The sequence below is a fragment of the Corvus cornix genome, chromosome 14, assembly GCF_000738735.6.
Source record: "Corvus cornix cornix isolate S_Up_H32 chromosome 14, ASM73873v5, whole genome shotgun sequence".
Classification (NCBI taxonomy): Eukaryota; Metazoa; Chordata; class Aves; order Passeriformes; family Corvidae; genus Corvus; species Corvus cornix.
This window is the reverse complement of record NC_046344.1, coordinates 46,713-61,308: the sequence shown is the minus strand read 5'-3', so window position 1 is coordinate 61,308 and position 14,596 is coordinate 46,713. Positions and strand designations below refer to the sequence as shown.

The 14,596-nt window shown below is 37.5% G+C and overlaps 1 protein-coding gene across 4 annotated transcripts in view; it reads left to right on the top strand.

Moving 5' to 3' along the window:
- Positions 1-14,596, top strand: part of LOC104684908 (BTB/POZ domain-containing protein KCTD5) — a 31,204-nt gene that overhangs the window by 9,867 nt on the left and 6,741 nt on the right. The window contains exons 5-7 of one of the 4 annotated variants that reach the window (XM_019281523.2): positions 2,118-2,234; positions 8,062-8,187; positions 10,670-10,728. In XM_019281523.2, the coding sequence (XP_019137068.1) occupies positions 2,118-2,234; positions 8,062-8,187; positions 10,670-10,714 (288 nt within the window). In that variant the 3' untranslated portion in view covers positions 10,715-10,728. The remainder of the gene's footprint in view (positions 1-2,117; positions 2,235-8,061; positions 8,188-10,669; positions 10,729-14,596) is intronic. The other 3 variants (XM_010392538.3, XM_019281524.2, XM_010392539.3) reach the window with 3 other exon arrangements.

Sequence of the window (14,596 nt, the reverse complement as noted above, 5' to 3'; positions counted from 1 at the left end):
CTTCAAGTATTACCAGGTCTGTTTTCTGTGCCAAGAGCTAAGTGTTGTTTAAGTCCCTGAAAAAAACTTTAGCTTAGTGCACATGACTGTTTTTTGGCCAGCACATTGAAAAAGGTTTTTCAACATTCTTCTTTGTCATGAGAAACTATCTTTCATTCCAAATAGAGCTCCTTTACTTTTTAGCACATTAAATGACACCATGTCTTTTACCTATCCTAAACCCTTTGGGGATATTGCATTTGGGAGTAATACTGCTTGGACAGTGCAACTGCTGAAAGACCTATTATAGTCTCTTTTAGAACTGGAAGAATCCAGTGGTTTTCTTGGACGTTACATCCTTGTTTCATCCAGCTTTCTCCCTACTTCCTCCCTCTCCCCTGTTGTACGCTTTTGGACACATAGTTTGAAGTAGATAAACACAACAGCTGTATGATCTCATAATATTTAGCATCTCATTACCTCACACTAGGCCATTCCCTCCTTTGTACTGCAGACCTGCTTGTAGCAGATGTCATTCACTTGAAACAGGATTAGAATATTGTGCATAAACAGTTCTATTGTTAATATCTTCAAACACTGTAGCATTTCTGTTACTTTTTTCTAAGCCCATGTTGCTCAGCAGCATGCTTTCTTTCAAGAAGCAGTCTTTGAGGCAGTACCTACCATGCTGTGTATGTGAAAAAAGATGGAATCATCAGCTTTTTCAGAGGAGTGATATTCTTACATATTGAGAGTCTTTGTGCTCTGAGCCACATATAATGTGTTTAGGTGGTTGGTTTTGAAAGAAATATTTTTTTACGCTTAGCATTTCAAAATTTTATTGTTAAATATGATTGGATATCGTTATTGAATAGGAGTGGAAGGTGCTGAACTGTTGTTGCACTTACGCAGATGTACTGATGCCCTTTTCCAAAGAACACGTGAAAGCTCTGCTAGAGCAGTGCAATTTTGCATTAGTCCCAGTCCAAAGTCTATTACCAAAAATTATGCTGCCCCACTTCTGTGATTTCAGTGGGTTATTTTGTAGAGGATTTTTAGCTTCTATTGTTACCTCTTTAGGCAATCAGAAAAAACCAGTATTTTGGCAATACAGCAGAATAAAAAACTGGAGGCTATACAAAATGGCTAAATACAAAGACTTTAGACAGCAGCAGTGTTGGTCATGTAAATGTTAATGTTAACATAACCTGTCACCATAATGCAGTCTTAAATATGTTCACTGTATGAGGAGGATGGTATTTAACTGCTGTCTTCAAAATTATTCACATACAATAGCAGGTTGTATATCAGTTTATTATTCATGGGCCTTTTCATCTGTCATAATCTCCAGTTTACTCAGAATAGGCAATTGTTGTCTAACTCTTCACACTTAATTTAAAGTTCTGATCTCTCTCAAGTGCACTGACAGGCTATGCTTTAAGTTAGATGGGCTAGGAATTGCCATGTGTTATTAGGGTAAAATACGTTTTGTAATAAGAGGTTGAGAAATTTAGCTGAGGTTGAACTTTAAATTATTAGACATTTGGCCTAGTGTTCTTGGTAGTGATTTTTATGGGAACAAGACAATTTTTTACACTCCAGTTATTTTCTTGGATCTTCTGTAAATTATTCCTTCTAAAACTAACCTAGGCCACTCAACCTTTTTTCCTCTTGTTGACTTCTTATGTTTCCTTAGCTGTATTTTATCAGTATTTGGAACAAGATGGAGTTCTTTAATACCCAGGCTGACTTTATATATTGCTTTACATAACACCTTGCAGTCTTATATCCATGTTACCTTCTCCACTTGTCTATGTACGACAGGAAAATAATGCTCACTTTCATATTGCACCAAACTTTGTTTTTCAGAGTAGTTGGCTACAACACAGTTACATGGGGCGTTTTCTGTCTTCTTATCAGTAACTCTTATTCCCTTTAAATTAGAAAGGGCTTTGCAACTGCCTCAGTAAATTTCACGTTGAAATGAAAGTTGTAGCTTGATAGCAACTTGTTCTAGTGGCAGGTAGATGTTACCTGAACGTTTGAGCTCATCTGTTACTTGTACAATTTGGATAATGGTATGTGCTTCAGCTTTACAAAGGTTTCTTTTTGTGTTTTGCTTTGATTGGTTATTTCAGCTTGTCAGTATAGGTTCCCAGTACAGCTGTGGCCGGGCTCAGCAGTCAGAGTTTCTGCTGATAGTGTCACGGGAAGTGAAAGGGGAAGAGAGATGCTTCCAGAAATGCTGCAGTGAGGTGTGTCACACCATTCTTTTTGCCCTCACACTGATATGCTTGGCCTCCTTGCGTTTCTGCTGCTTTCAAATCATCCCACTTTTTTTCTGGATGTACAGCACATAGTAGTTTGTGTGTATTTGTGACTGGCTTTTATTTATATTCATGATATTTCATTACACATTATGAATGTCCACATTGTAAAAATAATAGAAAAACAACCAAACAAAAATCCCTTGGTTATTTAATTAAAGGTTTTTCTTAAGAAGAGTTCTTACCTCCTCAGTAAATAACTTCTTTTCCTTAAATTTTCCTCCAAAGTTAACAGCCTTTGATCCATACTTGTTAAGTAAGAGGTACAATTCAAACCTAGGGAGCTCTAAAACTACGTCTTTGAGTTCACTGGATTCAGAAGGGGACATTTCTGGTAAACTGGAACAATGATTATTTCATCCACCAAAGTTAAGTTGCGAGTTTGAACCTTTTATTTCTGGTAACTCAGAACTTAACTGTATTTTTTAGGTGGATGAGATATGTTTAAACTGGAATAATGAATAACAGGAGTTTTTTGTAAGTAAAATATAGAAGAGTGAGGGGACAACAATATGAACAGTTTTAAATCTTCTGTCAAGTTGAAAAAACATCATGTGTGTTTCCTTGGCTTTATTGTTTTGTTGTTTTGGGGTTTTTTTCCATCCTGGGAAATTTTCTTGAAATCCAAATGGAGAATCCTAGCTTCATTCATTCTCTCTCTCTTTTTTTTTTTTTTTCATCCTTCCTTCTCCCCTTGTTCTGCTTTTTTGATTGCTGTGTTACTTCCGAATATTCATGAGTTTGGGAAGGATTTTTTGCTCTCAAAAACACTGGAGGCAGTTTCCAGTTCTTTACATATCTGTGCTGCATTTTGATGTGTTGTATGTGAATTGATTTGGGAACCTGGGGCTCTGTCGTTTTTTTTCATCAATAAAATGCCTGGAGTACTTGCTCTTTTTCTTGCAACATGTATGGTTATTTAGAATGAAAGATGAATATAACATTATGAAGATAATGTGATAATGAAATGGCTTAATAAACACAAAGCTTTGCCTATGACTATATATGGACACTTAATCATGCAATTCTAGATTTGAAACCTGGCCTGTTACCCAGCTTTGTTCCAGAATCTGCTTTCAATGTACCAAGCACTGTCTGTTTCTTGCAGTTCTATATGTAACATTTGGAATGTGAAATGTGTGGTTTTCAGACTTCCAGCAACAGAGGAAGAATTGTGGCTTGTTAGGGATGTGTTAGGGTACAGGCAACATGATGTTATTCATGTGTTCATGTCCTACATGGCTCAAAGTAAAAGTCAGCATTATCAGATGGAAGGTGGGGAAGGCAGTGAAGAAATTGATGCAGGTATAAAATAAAATAAAAATTATAATTTGGAAAAATGAAGCTTTGAAGTCTGACTATTGCATTAAGAGACCTGAAATAAGTATTCTTTGAGGCCTGGTGTCAGTCATCAGTGCTGAGTTTTAAGAGCTGATGTGTGTGTATCTTCGTAACCTTTTGCAAATCCTTTGGGAAGGCAGAACAAATACATTATATGTCTAAAAGGCATAGAGTCCATTCTTAGATTCATACAGCTTGATTCTGTAAAAAAAACTGAGTGGAGGATTTTCTTTAATTCTATTAGCTGATAGTATAATTTTTAAATAAAGACAGTTTTTTCAAGCTTTCTAGTGTACAAGAAGTTCACCACATCTGAAATAGAAGCACTAATATTGAAAAGTACAAGAATATTTAAAATAGAATTTGAGAATAATTGTTACAGAATTTACTTGGTTTTGAGAATCAGACCATCACAAAATAGGGAAGGAAATTACTAGTGGTGAAGTAGAAGAGTTAATTAATATGAGTAGCTCCAGTGGTAAGCAGAGGAAGAAGAACAACAAGAAGAGGAAGAAGATGACTGGGCTGCTGTTTGTGCAAGCTGGAGTGGTTATCTGAGATGGCAATACTATTGCTGATTTGTCTGGTAAATGTACTATGTAGATTTTGAATCAATATTATTAAACCAATATAGCAAATCTGGATAGGCATGTTACTGAAATGTGTCTGGTTTTGAGATCTGTCTCAGATCAATTAGGCATGAGATTAGTTCACTTCAAAAATAAGGTTCCTTATTGTGAGACAGGAAATTCCTTGTTGGGATTTCTTTTCAGGAAAATTGTGACCTCTATTGGCACATCAAGCAATAACTATATTTCTGTTGATTTAATAGCAATAAAAGTAATGCTGCTTTTCATTCCTGCCTTTTTTTAGCTGTAGGCTGACAGCCTACTAGTACCATCACCCTTACTCCCTGCTAATGGTTATGGATCCCTATCTAATGAATTTTCTGTGATAAGTAGCATTGCCATTTTCCTGTGCTCAGTTCTGACACTGTTGGGGCTCACAGGGATGCTTAAACAGGATCACAGCGCTTTAGTAAGGAGTGTAATGAAACAAGTCATGGAAGGAATAAGCCAGTGCAGAGAAATAGGTATATGCATGTATATGTACACACACACACACACACACATATATATATATATATATAAGCATACAAATCTAAGGAATTTACAGTTTCAACATGGTTTTTTTATTCTCCCTTAAGTTCTTGGTCATTTAAGCCACATGAAGCAAAAACAGTTTGTCCTTTCAGAAAGTCTGAGAAACAGTAGCCTGGATAATCTGAAATCCTTTGGCCTGTTTTTCGTACCTCAGATTACTCTGATATGTTGTGGCTTCTTTTAGGGGGTGGGATGAGGGTGGTAGTGTGGGGGCAGACAGACATGGCAGGGGGAGTCTTCCAGTTTATCAGCATCCTTCTTAAAGTGTTGTCACCAGTACTGGGAATAATGAAGTGACTTTTGGAGTAGGAGTGATAAAACATTGCTTTATTTCTGATCTCAGTTCCTGAGAACAGTTCAGTTCTAATCTGCAGTCATTTTCCATTGCTTCTTTTTCTGCCATCAACCTTGTTGTTGATGCATTTCAGAAAGCTACAATGAAATTTCTAGCATGCAGTTGGTACCATGCAAATTATACATTTTTAGCTGCGCACATATGAAACGGCTTATGAGAGTATCGTGAATTGGAGTTTTGAGGAACTTGGGTCTAATTCTGCAGAAGCGACTTTATCAACTGATCAGTATGGCAAAAAGTCATTAGATGTTTTGCAGTCCACTAAATCGATAGTCCTATCCAACTGGCTAAAAGTATTCAATCTGCCATGTCTCGTAAAAAGACTTACGTGCAGAAGGTTAACTTACGTGGTTGGATTATGGAGCATTTGTTAGTAGCTATCAACTGAGGACCTGTCAACATGGTTGAAACAGGATTGATGATTTGGCTGATGTTTGGGTCTTGCATGGTATCTACTTTCAGAGAGGTCATTTATTTCTTTAGAGTGTCAATAAGTAAAGAAGTATTTTTCCTTCTAGTAATTATCATAGCTTACCTGATATCGAGTTGTTGCCATTTTGTGAGAAGAGTCAACTGTATACTAATTAAGTTGTATGCTTGAATTTTATTCTTCAAACTTCTCTTCAGAGAAGGTGAATTTTGCATGGCTTTATTTAAATATGTATGCAAACTTTCTAAATGTTTTCTAGCCTTTAAGTGGGTTAAAAATACTGTTTAACGTCCTACCTTTTACCTTTATAATTGAAGCAGTTACTGTATTTGTACTAAATGGTTTGTAATTGCTCTATAATGTATAGTGTAAACTTTATACCACTTTGTTGGGTTTAAAACCAACTTTGCTGCTATTTTTTTCTGAAAATTTGTGCATGATATTTTTGTTGATAGGGAAGGCAATCAACAAATCATCTCAATATATGAAGTGAATTTGGGTTGATTTTCCAGCTTTTCAGTAGACTTTCTTAGTCCATCTTGTGCAACTAAGAAACTAGATGCTCCATGGGTTTTCTGATTCTATATTACACAAATACGTTGTGGTGCAGACTGCAGAGTATTCATTGTGAAAGATTAGCTGACTTAACATCTCAAGGTAAATGGTGCCTTTACATGCATTGGTGCTTCTAAAAAACGTGGGTATTTGTAACTTCATTACACAGTTTTGGTTGAAAAAATGTCTTTAACACATTAATTTTTGATCAGCCTGTGTTCATTACTGACTATGTATATATTTTGCAGAACTAAAGTGATGTTAGAAGAGGAGGAGGGAGGGAAGGTTTCTGGTGATCACACTCAGTGTAGTTAAAGTACGTAAATTGAGTGTGATGAATTTTGATGGCCAGTACTGCTCATGGAAGGCTGTGCCTTGTATGCTGTAATATCATCAGGCTCCAAAAACTTTCACATTGCCTAGGCCTGGCATCAAGTTGATTCATTATGCAGACACACTGCCTGCTGCTCTTTGTAGACATTGGCTCTGTCCGTCTGTGGAAGTGCTTGCTTGGCTGTCTTACTGCAGTGCAGGAACATCTGAACATCTCTCTGCTCTCCTTAGAAAGTACAGTGAGGCTTTGCTTTCTTCTGACAGTGCTATATAGAAGCTGCTGTTAACCTTGGTCTAACTTCAGTTTTTGTTGGGAGAATTATTTTATCCCTTAAGTACAAACTCTGGATCAGGATTTCATCTTTCATGCATTAACAGATCCTTTACTCTCTTTGGTGTTCTGCTAGACTAATGGTACTACCCTATTTGTCTTTACAGAGATAACTACAGTTGTTTTAGGTGCTGTTGCCCTAAAAAAATAAGCTAGGCCTTTTCTATGTTGCCATTTCTAGAGCACATTAATGGTATAGTAGAGGTTGAGGAATAGGGCAGTCTTACTGTATGTGTGGGGTGATTTGGTAGGTAGATTCAATATAGTTTGGGTAGTGACAAATTTATACAGTGTATCTGTGCAACAGGTTGATTTTTAGGACTTCGATCTGTGTCAGTAGATCTGACATTATCTTGTAGATCACACATTATCTTGTGCTTTTGAAATAAAGCTTTAAAATAAATGAACCAGATACATCTGAATTGAATCTGGCTTAGAAAGGCAGGCTATGTAAAGCTTCTAGCATTAGGTAAGTGTATTGTGTGTAAGGTAAGACAATTTCTGCCATTTGATAAACATGCTGCATCAGAAGTAGTACTGATGTTGAGTATATTCTTCTTTCTCAGTAAATTGTCATTTATCATTCAATATAGAGACTCTGGAAACTTGTAAATATGGCACATTTCATTATACATTGCTTCTGCTTGTAGTGCTTCCTTAATTAGCTTCCTTGTAGCAGTATGTATGAATTTCAGATGTTAATCTTGATGTCCCGCCATACTGTGTCTTGGTGTTTTCTAATCAGATGCAAATATTGTGTTTGTTCATTCAAAAAATGTTTTAATAGAAATACCGTTAGTCTGTAAGTAGTGATGGGTATCCCTTCAGGCTAAAGAGGTTCCTGCATGCAGCCATTTACATGTTAAATCATGCCACGTTAAGATACCACACACAAACTTTAAAAATTAACTTTGGAGGATAGGAAAGCTTCCAGTAAATAACAGAAATAGGGAACAGGCTACTTCTCCGCTGGCCTGCCTCCACAGCCTTTTCTTTCACAGGATAATTATAACCGTAAATCATTAATTCTGTAATTGTTTAAAAAAAGCTGTGTTTATCTTATCATCAGAGTGTGTATCGTCAGTGTATTTGTCAGCATCAAAACGTATTTGCATTGGAGTGGAGAATCATGCTTCAGGCACAACCTACAGTCTGAAGAGAGGAGTGTTTGTACTAATCATGAGACTTACATGGAATTTGTTTTATGTGGAAATACAATTGATTTTTTTTTTTTTTTCATCTTTCAGCTGGTCAGTATTGGTTCTTCCTATAACTATGGCAATGAAGATCAGGCTGAATTTCTATGTGTTGTCTCGAAGGAATTGCATAACACTCCTTATGGCACAACCAGTGAACCCAGTGAAAAAGCAAAGGTGAGTTCCTAGGCACTGGACTAAGGAAATGGTGTTGAATTGGGTGGGCTTCACAAATCATGATAGATCTACCCCTGTTCTGGACCATTATTTAATTGTCCTTTTTTCAGGACTAATAATGATTCCCTGTCCATTGTATGAGGGACTGTAAATGGTAGTCAGCATGCATTTGTTATGCATGCCTGAATTATTTAAATACAACACTCTGTACTTTTTCAGTACCTGGTTTTTTTTCAGGTATTGGCAGATATTTGCTCTTTACAGCTGAGAATCTAGGTTTTGTTTCTTACACATTTGAATGACATTGGTTCAGTTAAAAACTGTTTTTCTTGCTTGACTTCACCTGAAGAAATCTTACTGTCAAGAATGGAACTTGTAAGATGCTATCTCTGTAAAACAGTCATGTGCAGTATGTTATAAAATGAGGGTACTTGTTAATGTTTTCAGGGTTCTACCAAGTTTACTTTCTGTAACCAACTTTACAAAAAGATTGTAATGGGCACAGTATCTTAGCATTTTACGCAGTTGTATTTCAGAATTTGTAAAATGGAAAACGTAAAACCACAGCTGACTAGCCATAAGGCAGAGCAGTTCTGTAATGTATTCAGTGTCATGCATAGTGAACGAGTTTTATCATTGTATTGCTGCTTTGTATGAGGAGATGACTACAGACAAACTGGAAACTCCTGTAGTTGGCCTAAAAGCTTTTGATTTCGCTTATGTAGATGGAAAACAATTGGTAAAACATCAAAGCTTGCTTTTTCAAGAATCACCTTCAAAGAAATTGATTTTGAAATAATGCTAAGAATGGATCTGAGTCTTGGTGCTGAGGCCTCAAATAGATAAAACTTCATTACTTTCTCTGCTTTGTAACATGCTTATGCAGCTATACATATGGAGTAATTTTTATAATTTGCACTATAAAAATACTCCAAGCTGTATGGTGGATTCTTAGTGAAATTAGTAATTTATGTTTGTCACTGTTGAGATAGAAGTTGCGAAGAGTTGTAAAGGATTACTGTAGTCAGGAGTAAACAGTGAAACTGGGTAAGCCGTGTCTCACTCTTTCAAAACCCTAGTTAAGGTCTGCTTTTGCCAAGATGCTTGAGGAAGACTTTGAACGTTGACATGTTAGAGGTGTCTGGTAATAATTTAGGGCTGAGATACCTACCTGGAATAAAATGTGGAATTTTAGAGCCTAATAAACATCTTCATAAGGAATGGTAGTGCATCTTCAGGTAATTTCAGAAGTTGCCAGAGTTACGTTGCATCCTTAATGTAAGAGAAAATATGGATCAAATGCAAGTGTTAAAGACGAAAAACAAAAGCTAGTTCAGACTGCATTACAACTGTGTAAATTGAGTGGCACTGAGAGAGGCCTCTCCATTGATGTGCTGCTTGGTCATTGTTTCAGAGATGAGAGCAGAGCATCATTTGACCACTGTGATGAATAGGAATTACTGATAATTTTGGTTGGAGATACAAACATTCACTCCTTTTGTCCTGGAAGAGTTAAGCTGTTGCTAGCAATTAATAGGCAATACTTGAAGAATAATTCTTTTATATATTATGTTTCTAAGGTTTTTTTGTATATAGGTATATGTTGTGACTGGGAAAAAAAAGGAAGAAGAATTTATTTTTTTTCTTGAAAGGTTTCTGACAGCTGTTTTCGGGAATCTTGACTTTGGGAGCTGTTATCTCCATAGTTCCCTCTTAGCAAGTATTATCCTCTAGTCTCAGTAGTGTCTGAGTTGGTCTTCATGAAGTTCATATGATTGAAACTCTGGTATCCACTGTTGTGTACAGAATGATATGTTCAGGTACTGGGACTGACTTTTAGATGCCATGAGAAAGTCCTCATTACTTTTACAGCAGAATGAGTTAGAGAAAAAAAACCTGCCAGTATGTAATTTTTATTGACAAGCACTTCAGTTTTAGTTAATAGTCCTGGATTTTCAGAATAGGAGAAGGTATCTTCTGATAGCCATCTAATGAAGCTTCACCTTCATTCCTTCTTAGGAACTTTTTTCTTGTGTTTTCTTTTGTTAGTTAACAGTCAGCATAGTAAGTTAGTAGATGACTTCTGTGTAACCTTCTAATACACCTAGGCAGAGGAAATTCATCTTATGTGATTCCAGTGGCTTTTACTGGTAGCCATGGCACAACCAAAAGATAGCCTGTATTCCCACAAGCATTCTTATCTTTCATACCACTTTGTTGACCTGACTATTGGCTTCTGTCTGCTGACTTCAGGATATTTGGAAGAGGAAATTGTCATGAAATCTGTTAGATTCCTTCTTGAAATGGTCAGCTGTCATACTTTTTTATACAAGGAGTGGAGGTCCCAGGTAAAAGTGAATAAATGTCATTGCCAGATGTTTCAGGTGTAAGTGGATTGTACTTTGTTGCAGCTCTGACTCACTTGCAATCTCTTCTTTTCCCTTGCTTCTTCTATACGTGCTGCATGCTGCATGACACTCAGAGTGAGGATGAAGAAACGGATTACGATATGAATGACTCAGATTAAGTGTAAATGTCATGGTGAGCACTAGCTGCCCTAGGATTTTAACCAGATGCTTTTCTGCCCCATCCAATTCCCACCCCTACTGGTGCTGTCCTTCGGCTAGTCCTGGTGGTGTGTGTGTGTTTGTGATTATAGTTGTGGCATGGTTAGCAAAGATAGAATTCCTGTTCTGGATATTGCTTCTTTGGCAGAATAATTAGTGTTGCTTTTATAAACTGTACTGTGAGTAGCTCCTTTAAAGCTTTGCTGAGAAAGAAAATTCTTCATGTAGATTCTAGGGCCAGAATTGCTTTTCATTCTAATTTTATGTCTACCAGCTTTTCTGTCAGATGGGTTTTTTACATGTAGAGGGATCTGATACAAACTTACCGTATGCATTTTCAGTAAATGTCTGATTTGGCAATAATTTAACAAACTTGATTGAAGTGCAGCATAGTCCAAAGGTGGTCTTACCTGATAATTTTGAAACTAGGGATTTTTTTTAGTTAAGATGTGGCAAATATAAGTGAATAGTGTGATCTTGGTGCTACAGTTGTATTTATCACAGGAAACAACTCTGGGGAGGGATCCTTTCCACTGTAGTTTGATGTCTGATTGAAGATCAAGTTACATTAAAAGTCACAAGTGGAAGAGCAAAACAAAAGCTACATCTGAAAAAACTACTTAGGCACTTCTCCTAACGTGTCTTTAAGTACCGCTCATATTTATTCTGCTCTCTAGTTTCTAGGAGATAACATACCATTGAGTGCTCAGTGGCATGGTGTGGGTGGTCACTTGAGCCTGTATAAATTGAAGATACTTACCATTGCATGAGATTAAACTTCAGCTTCTCACCTATACACCCAAACTTTTTAGCTGTAAAGCAGCCTTTCACTTATCTCTGAAGTTTGGACAATGCTCTCAGGCACATGGTGTGATTCTTGAGGTTGTCTTGTGCAAGGCCAGGATCATCACTTAATGACCCTTGTGGGTTCCTTCCAACTCAGGATGTGCTGTGATTCTATGAAGTTGCTGCACATGGCTGAAGAAGAACCTACATTATTTTCTGAAATGATGCTGACAGAAGCTACTGCTAGGGTAGAGTAAGGCCTTTTGCCAGGTCTTCAAGAATGGCTGAAAGGAATGGATCAAATCTGAAGCTTTGCTGAAACAAAGTTAACTGGCACTCTCCTGTAATTGAATGTAATATTCTTAAGCTGCCTGACAGGCAAACAGTCCCTAAAACACTTAGCAGCAGCAGCTTTGAGTGGGAAGAAGTAGTTTTCATGTTCTGCTTCCCTAAGAAGCAATCACACTCAGGCCCCTATAATATAAGAGTTCATTCAGCATTGTTTAAAATTTATAAGCCGTCTTTGGATCTGGAGCACCTGTAGGGAAATAGAACTGAAATATGAAAAGTAAGGAAAATTCTCTATACAGTAGATCTGTACTAGGGTTGGGAGAGTCCCCAGTATCAGTACAGACTGGGTGATAGATGGATTTACTGCAGCATTGCAGAAGACTTGGGGATACTGGTGGGTGAAAACCTGACTATGAGCCAGCAATACTTGCAGACTAGAAAGCCAGCTATCCAGGACTGCAACAAAAGAAGCATGGGCAGCAGGCTGAGGGGAACTCTGCTCTCACAAAAACCCCTCTGGAATGCTGCATCCAGCTCTGGGATTCCTAGTACAAGAAAGACCTGTGAGAGTGGGTCCAGAGGAGAGACACGAAAATGGCCTGTGGGCCGGAACACCTCTCCTGTGAAGACAGGCTGAGGCAGTTGGGATTGTTAGGCCTGGAGAAGAGAGCCCCAGGGCCGATGTTACTGCATTTCCAATACTTAAAAAGCCTTATGAGAAAGATGGAAAAAGACTCTTTACCAGAGCTTATGGTGACAGGACAAGGAGTGAGGTTTTTAAACTGAAAGAGGCTAGCTTTATATTGGATATAATGATGAGCATATTCTTTACCATTAGGGTAGTGAGACACTGGCGCAGGTTGTCCAGAGAAGCTGTGGCTGCTCCATTGCTGGAAGTGACCAAGGCCAGGTTGGATGGGGCTTGGAGCAACCTGGCACAGTGGAAGGTGTCCGTGCCCATGGCAGGGGTTTAATGAGATGATCTTTAAGATCCCTTCCAACCCAACCCACTCTGTGATTCTATGATTTCCCCTTCAGTAGAGGTAAAGGTTACAGAAGAAGTACCGAGAAAAGTGTGTTAAAATATTGCCTGATGGAATAGAATTTTCTGCTTTATGTTGGGATTACTGGCTCAGTAAAGTGTGTGAAGTTCAGTGTCCAGTTCTGGCTCAGGTTTATCTTATTGCATGTGTTCCTCATGCTACAGAAAATAGTTCTAAGTGTATTAATCTTGCAGGTACTCTTCTAGGAAAGAATGAACTCAAATACTTCATATTAAATTGGAAAAAATTAACAAAATTAATAGATCCAGTATTAATTTTCTAGTTGCACAGGTATTTGTTTCAGCCATGTTTTTCTCTCTGTTGGATATGGTTTCCCTTACTGACTCCATTTGCTGGGTCAGACTGTTATCCTCTGTTGTGGGCATCTGCTCCAGCGCTTTGTTCTCCGCTCTGACCAACAGCAAATACTTGGGGAAAGAGTTTAAGTATGAAGCATTTATGATGTCTACTCCTGATATATTTCCCCACCTTCCAGTAAAACTCAGTTTGTGAATTTTGGCTTCAAGCCTTCATCCAGGTCATTGTATGGAAGCTATAATGACACTGTAATACCATGAGTTGGTATCAGTGTCACCGTCTTGTGTAAGTTTTTTTTTGCATGTATTACACAAGCAGTTTCTGAGTAATTTACAGAGCCTGTTTTTTCCCCACAGAATTCACTTACATCTTTCCTGCAGATTCATATGAAAAGCTTTTTGCTTAGTACTCATAGTAAATTATCTTCATGAAATAAGTAGTGTTTGCTTCTAAAATATATCTTAAAGCATGTCATGGCTGGTGGAAAATGTCTTTCTCTATACTGGAAATTTTTCATAGTAGTTGCACTGAACTCTGGCTTCATAACTTCAAAACAATAATGCTGAATTTGAAATGAAAAAAAACTTTGTATGCACAAAGCTAGATCCAGGTGAGCAAGAGATGAAGTGGATTTTTTTTTTTTTTTTGAGCTAATACCACACTGCCTCTGAACTGTCCCTGAGCTACACAAATGGTAATGGGTTTTTTATGAACTCCAGCCCTTAAAAAATCCCATGGAGTTGTGCGAAGCAGGTGAGACCTTGCTTTACTTCAGTCACTATGAAAGCCATAATAGCCATTTTAACAATATTACAAGGAAACCAAATACCTAGACTTTTAAAATTTAAAACCATACTTAAACTGTTTTGCTGTATTAAGTGACTGCCAGCCTTTACCCTACAAGATTGAAGTGTTTGTGTGTGCTGGCAGATTCTGTGGGCTGAAATGTGCTGCTGAGTGTTGTAACATCAGGCCACACAAAGATCATCGTAGAAGGAAATTCATCTTGAAGGCAGCTCTGCTGTTGTCCAGGGATCGGTCCTTTGCTTTCTTTCAGCTTTTGAAATCAAGAGCCCTTCACAATACTAAGAAAACTATCAAGAAGCAAAAGAAAATGAAGTATCATAAGACTTTTACTTACATATTAACATTCTTAAGTACTTGTGCTCAGTACGTTTGAAGCTTTGATTAATGCTTTGTTTGCCTTTTGTGATGACTGGTTCTACAGCCTGCTGACACAGTTTGGAGTACTGCACAGCCCGAGAGTTGACCATTATTTCTGGTTGTGATTCAGTTTAGAGCAGCAACATTAAAGTAGTGTTGCTTGAACAGTCAGTCCTAAGACTTGGATCCTTTCCTCTCTGGAGGAGCCAAAAAAAAAACTGAAACAGAAAAGGAGAAAAA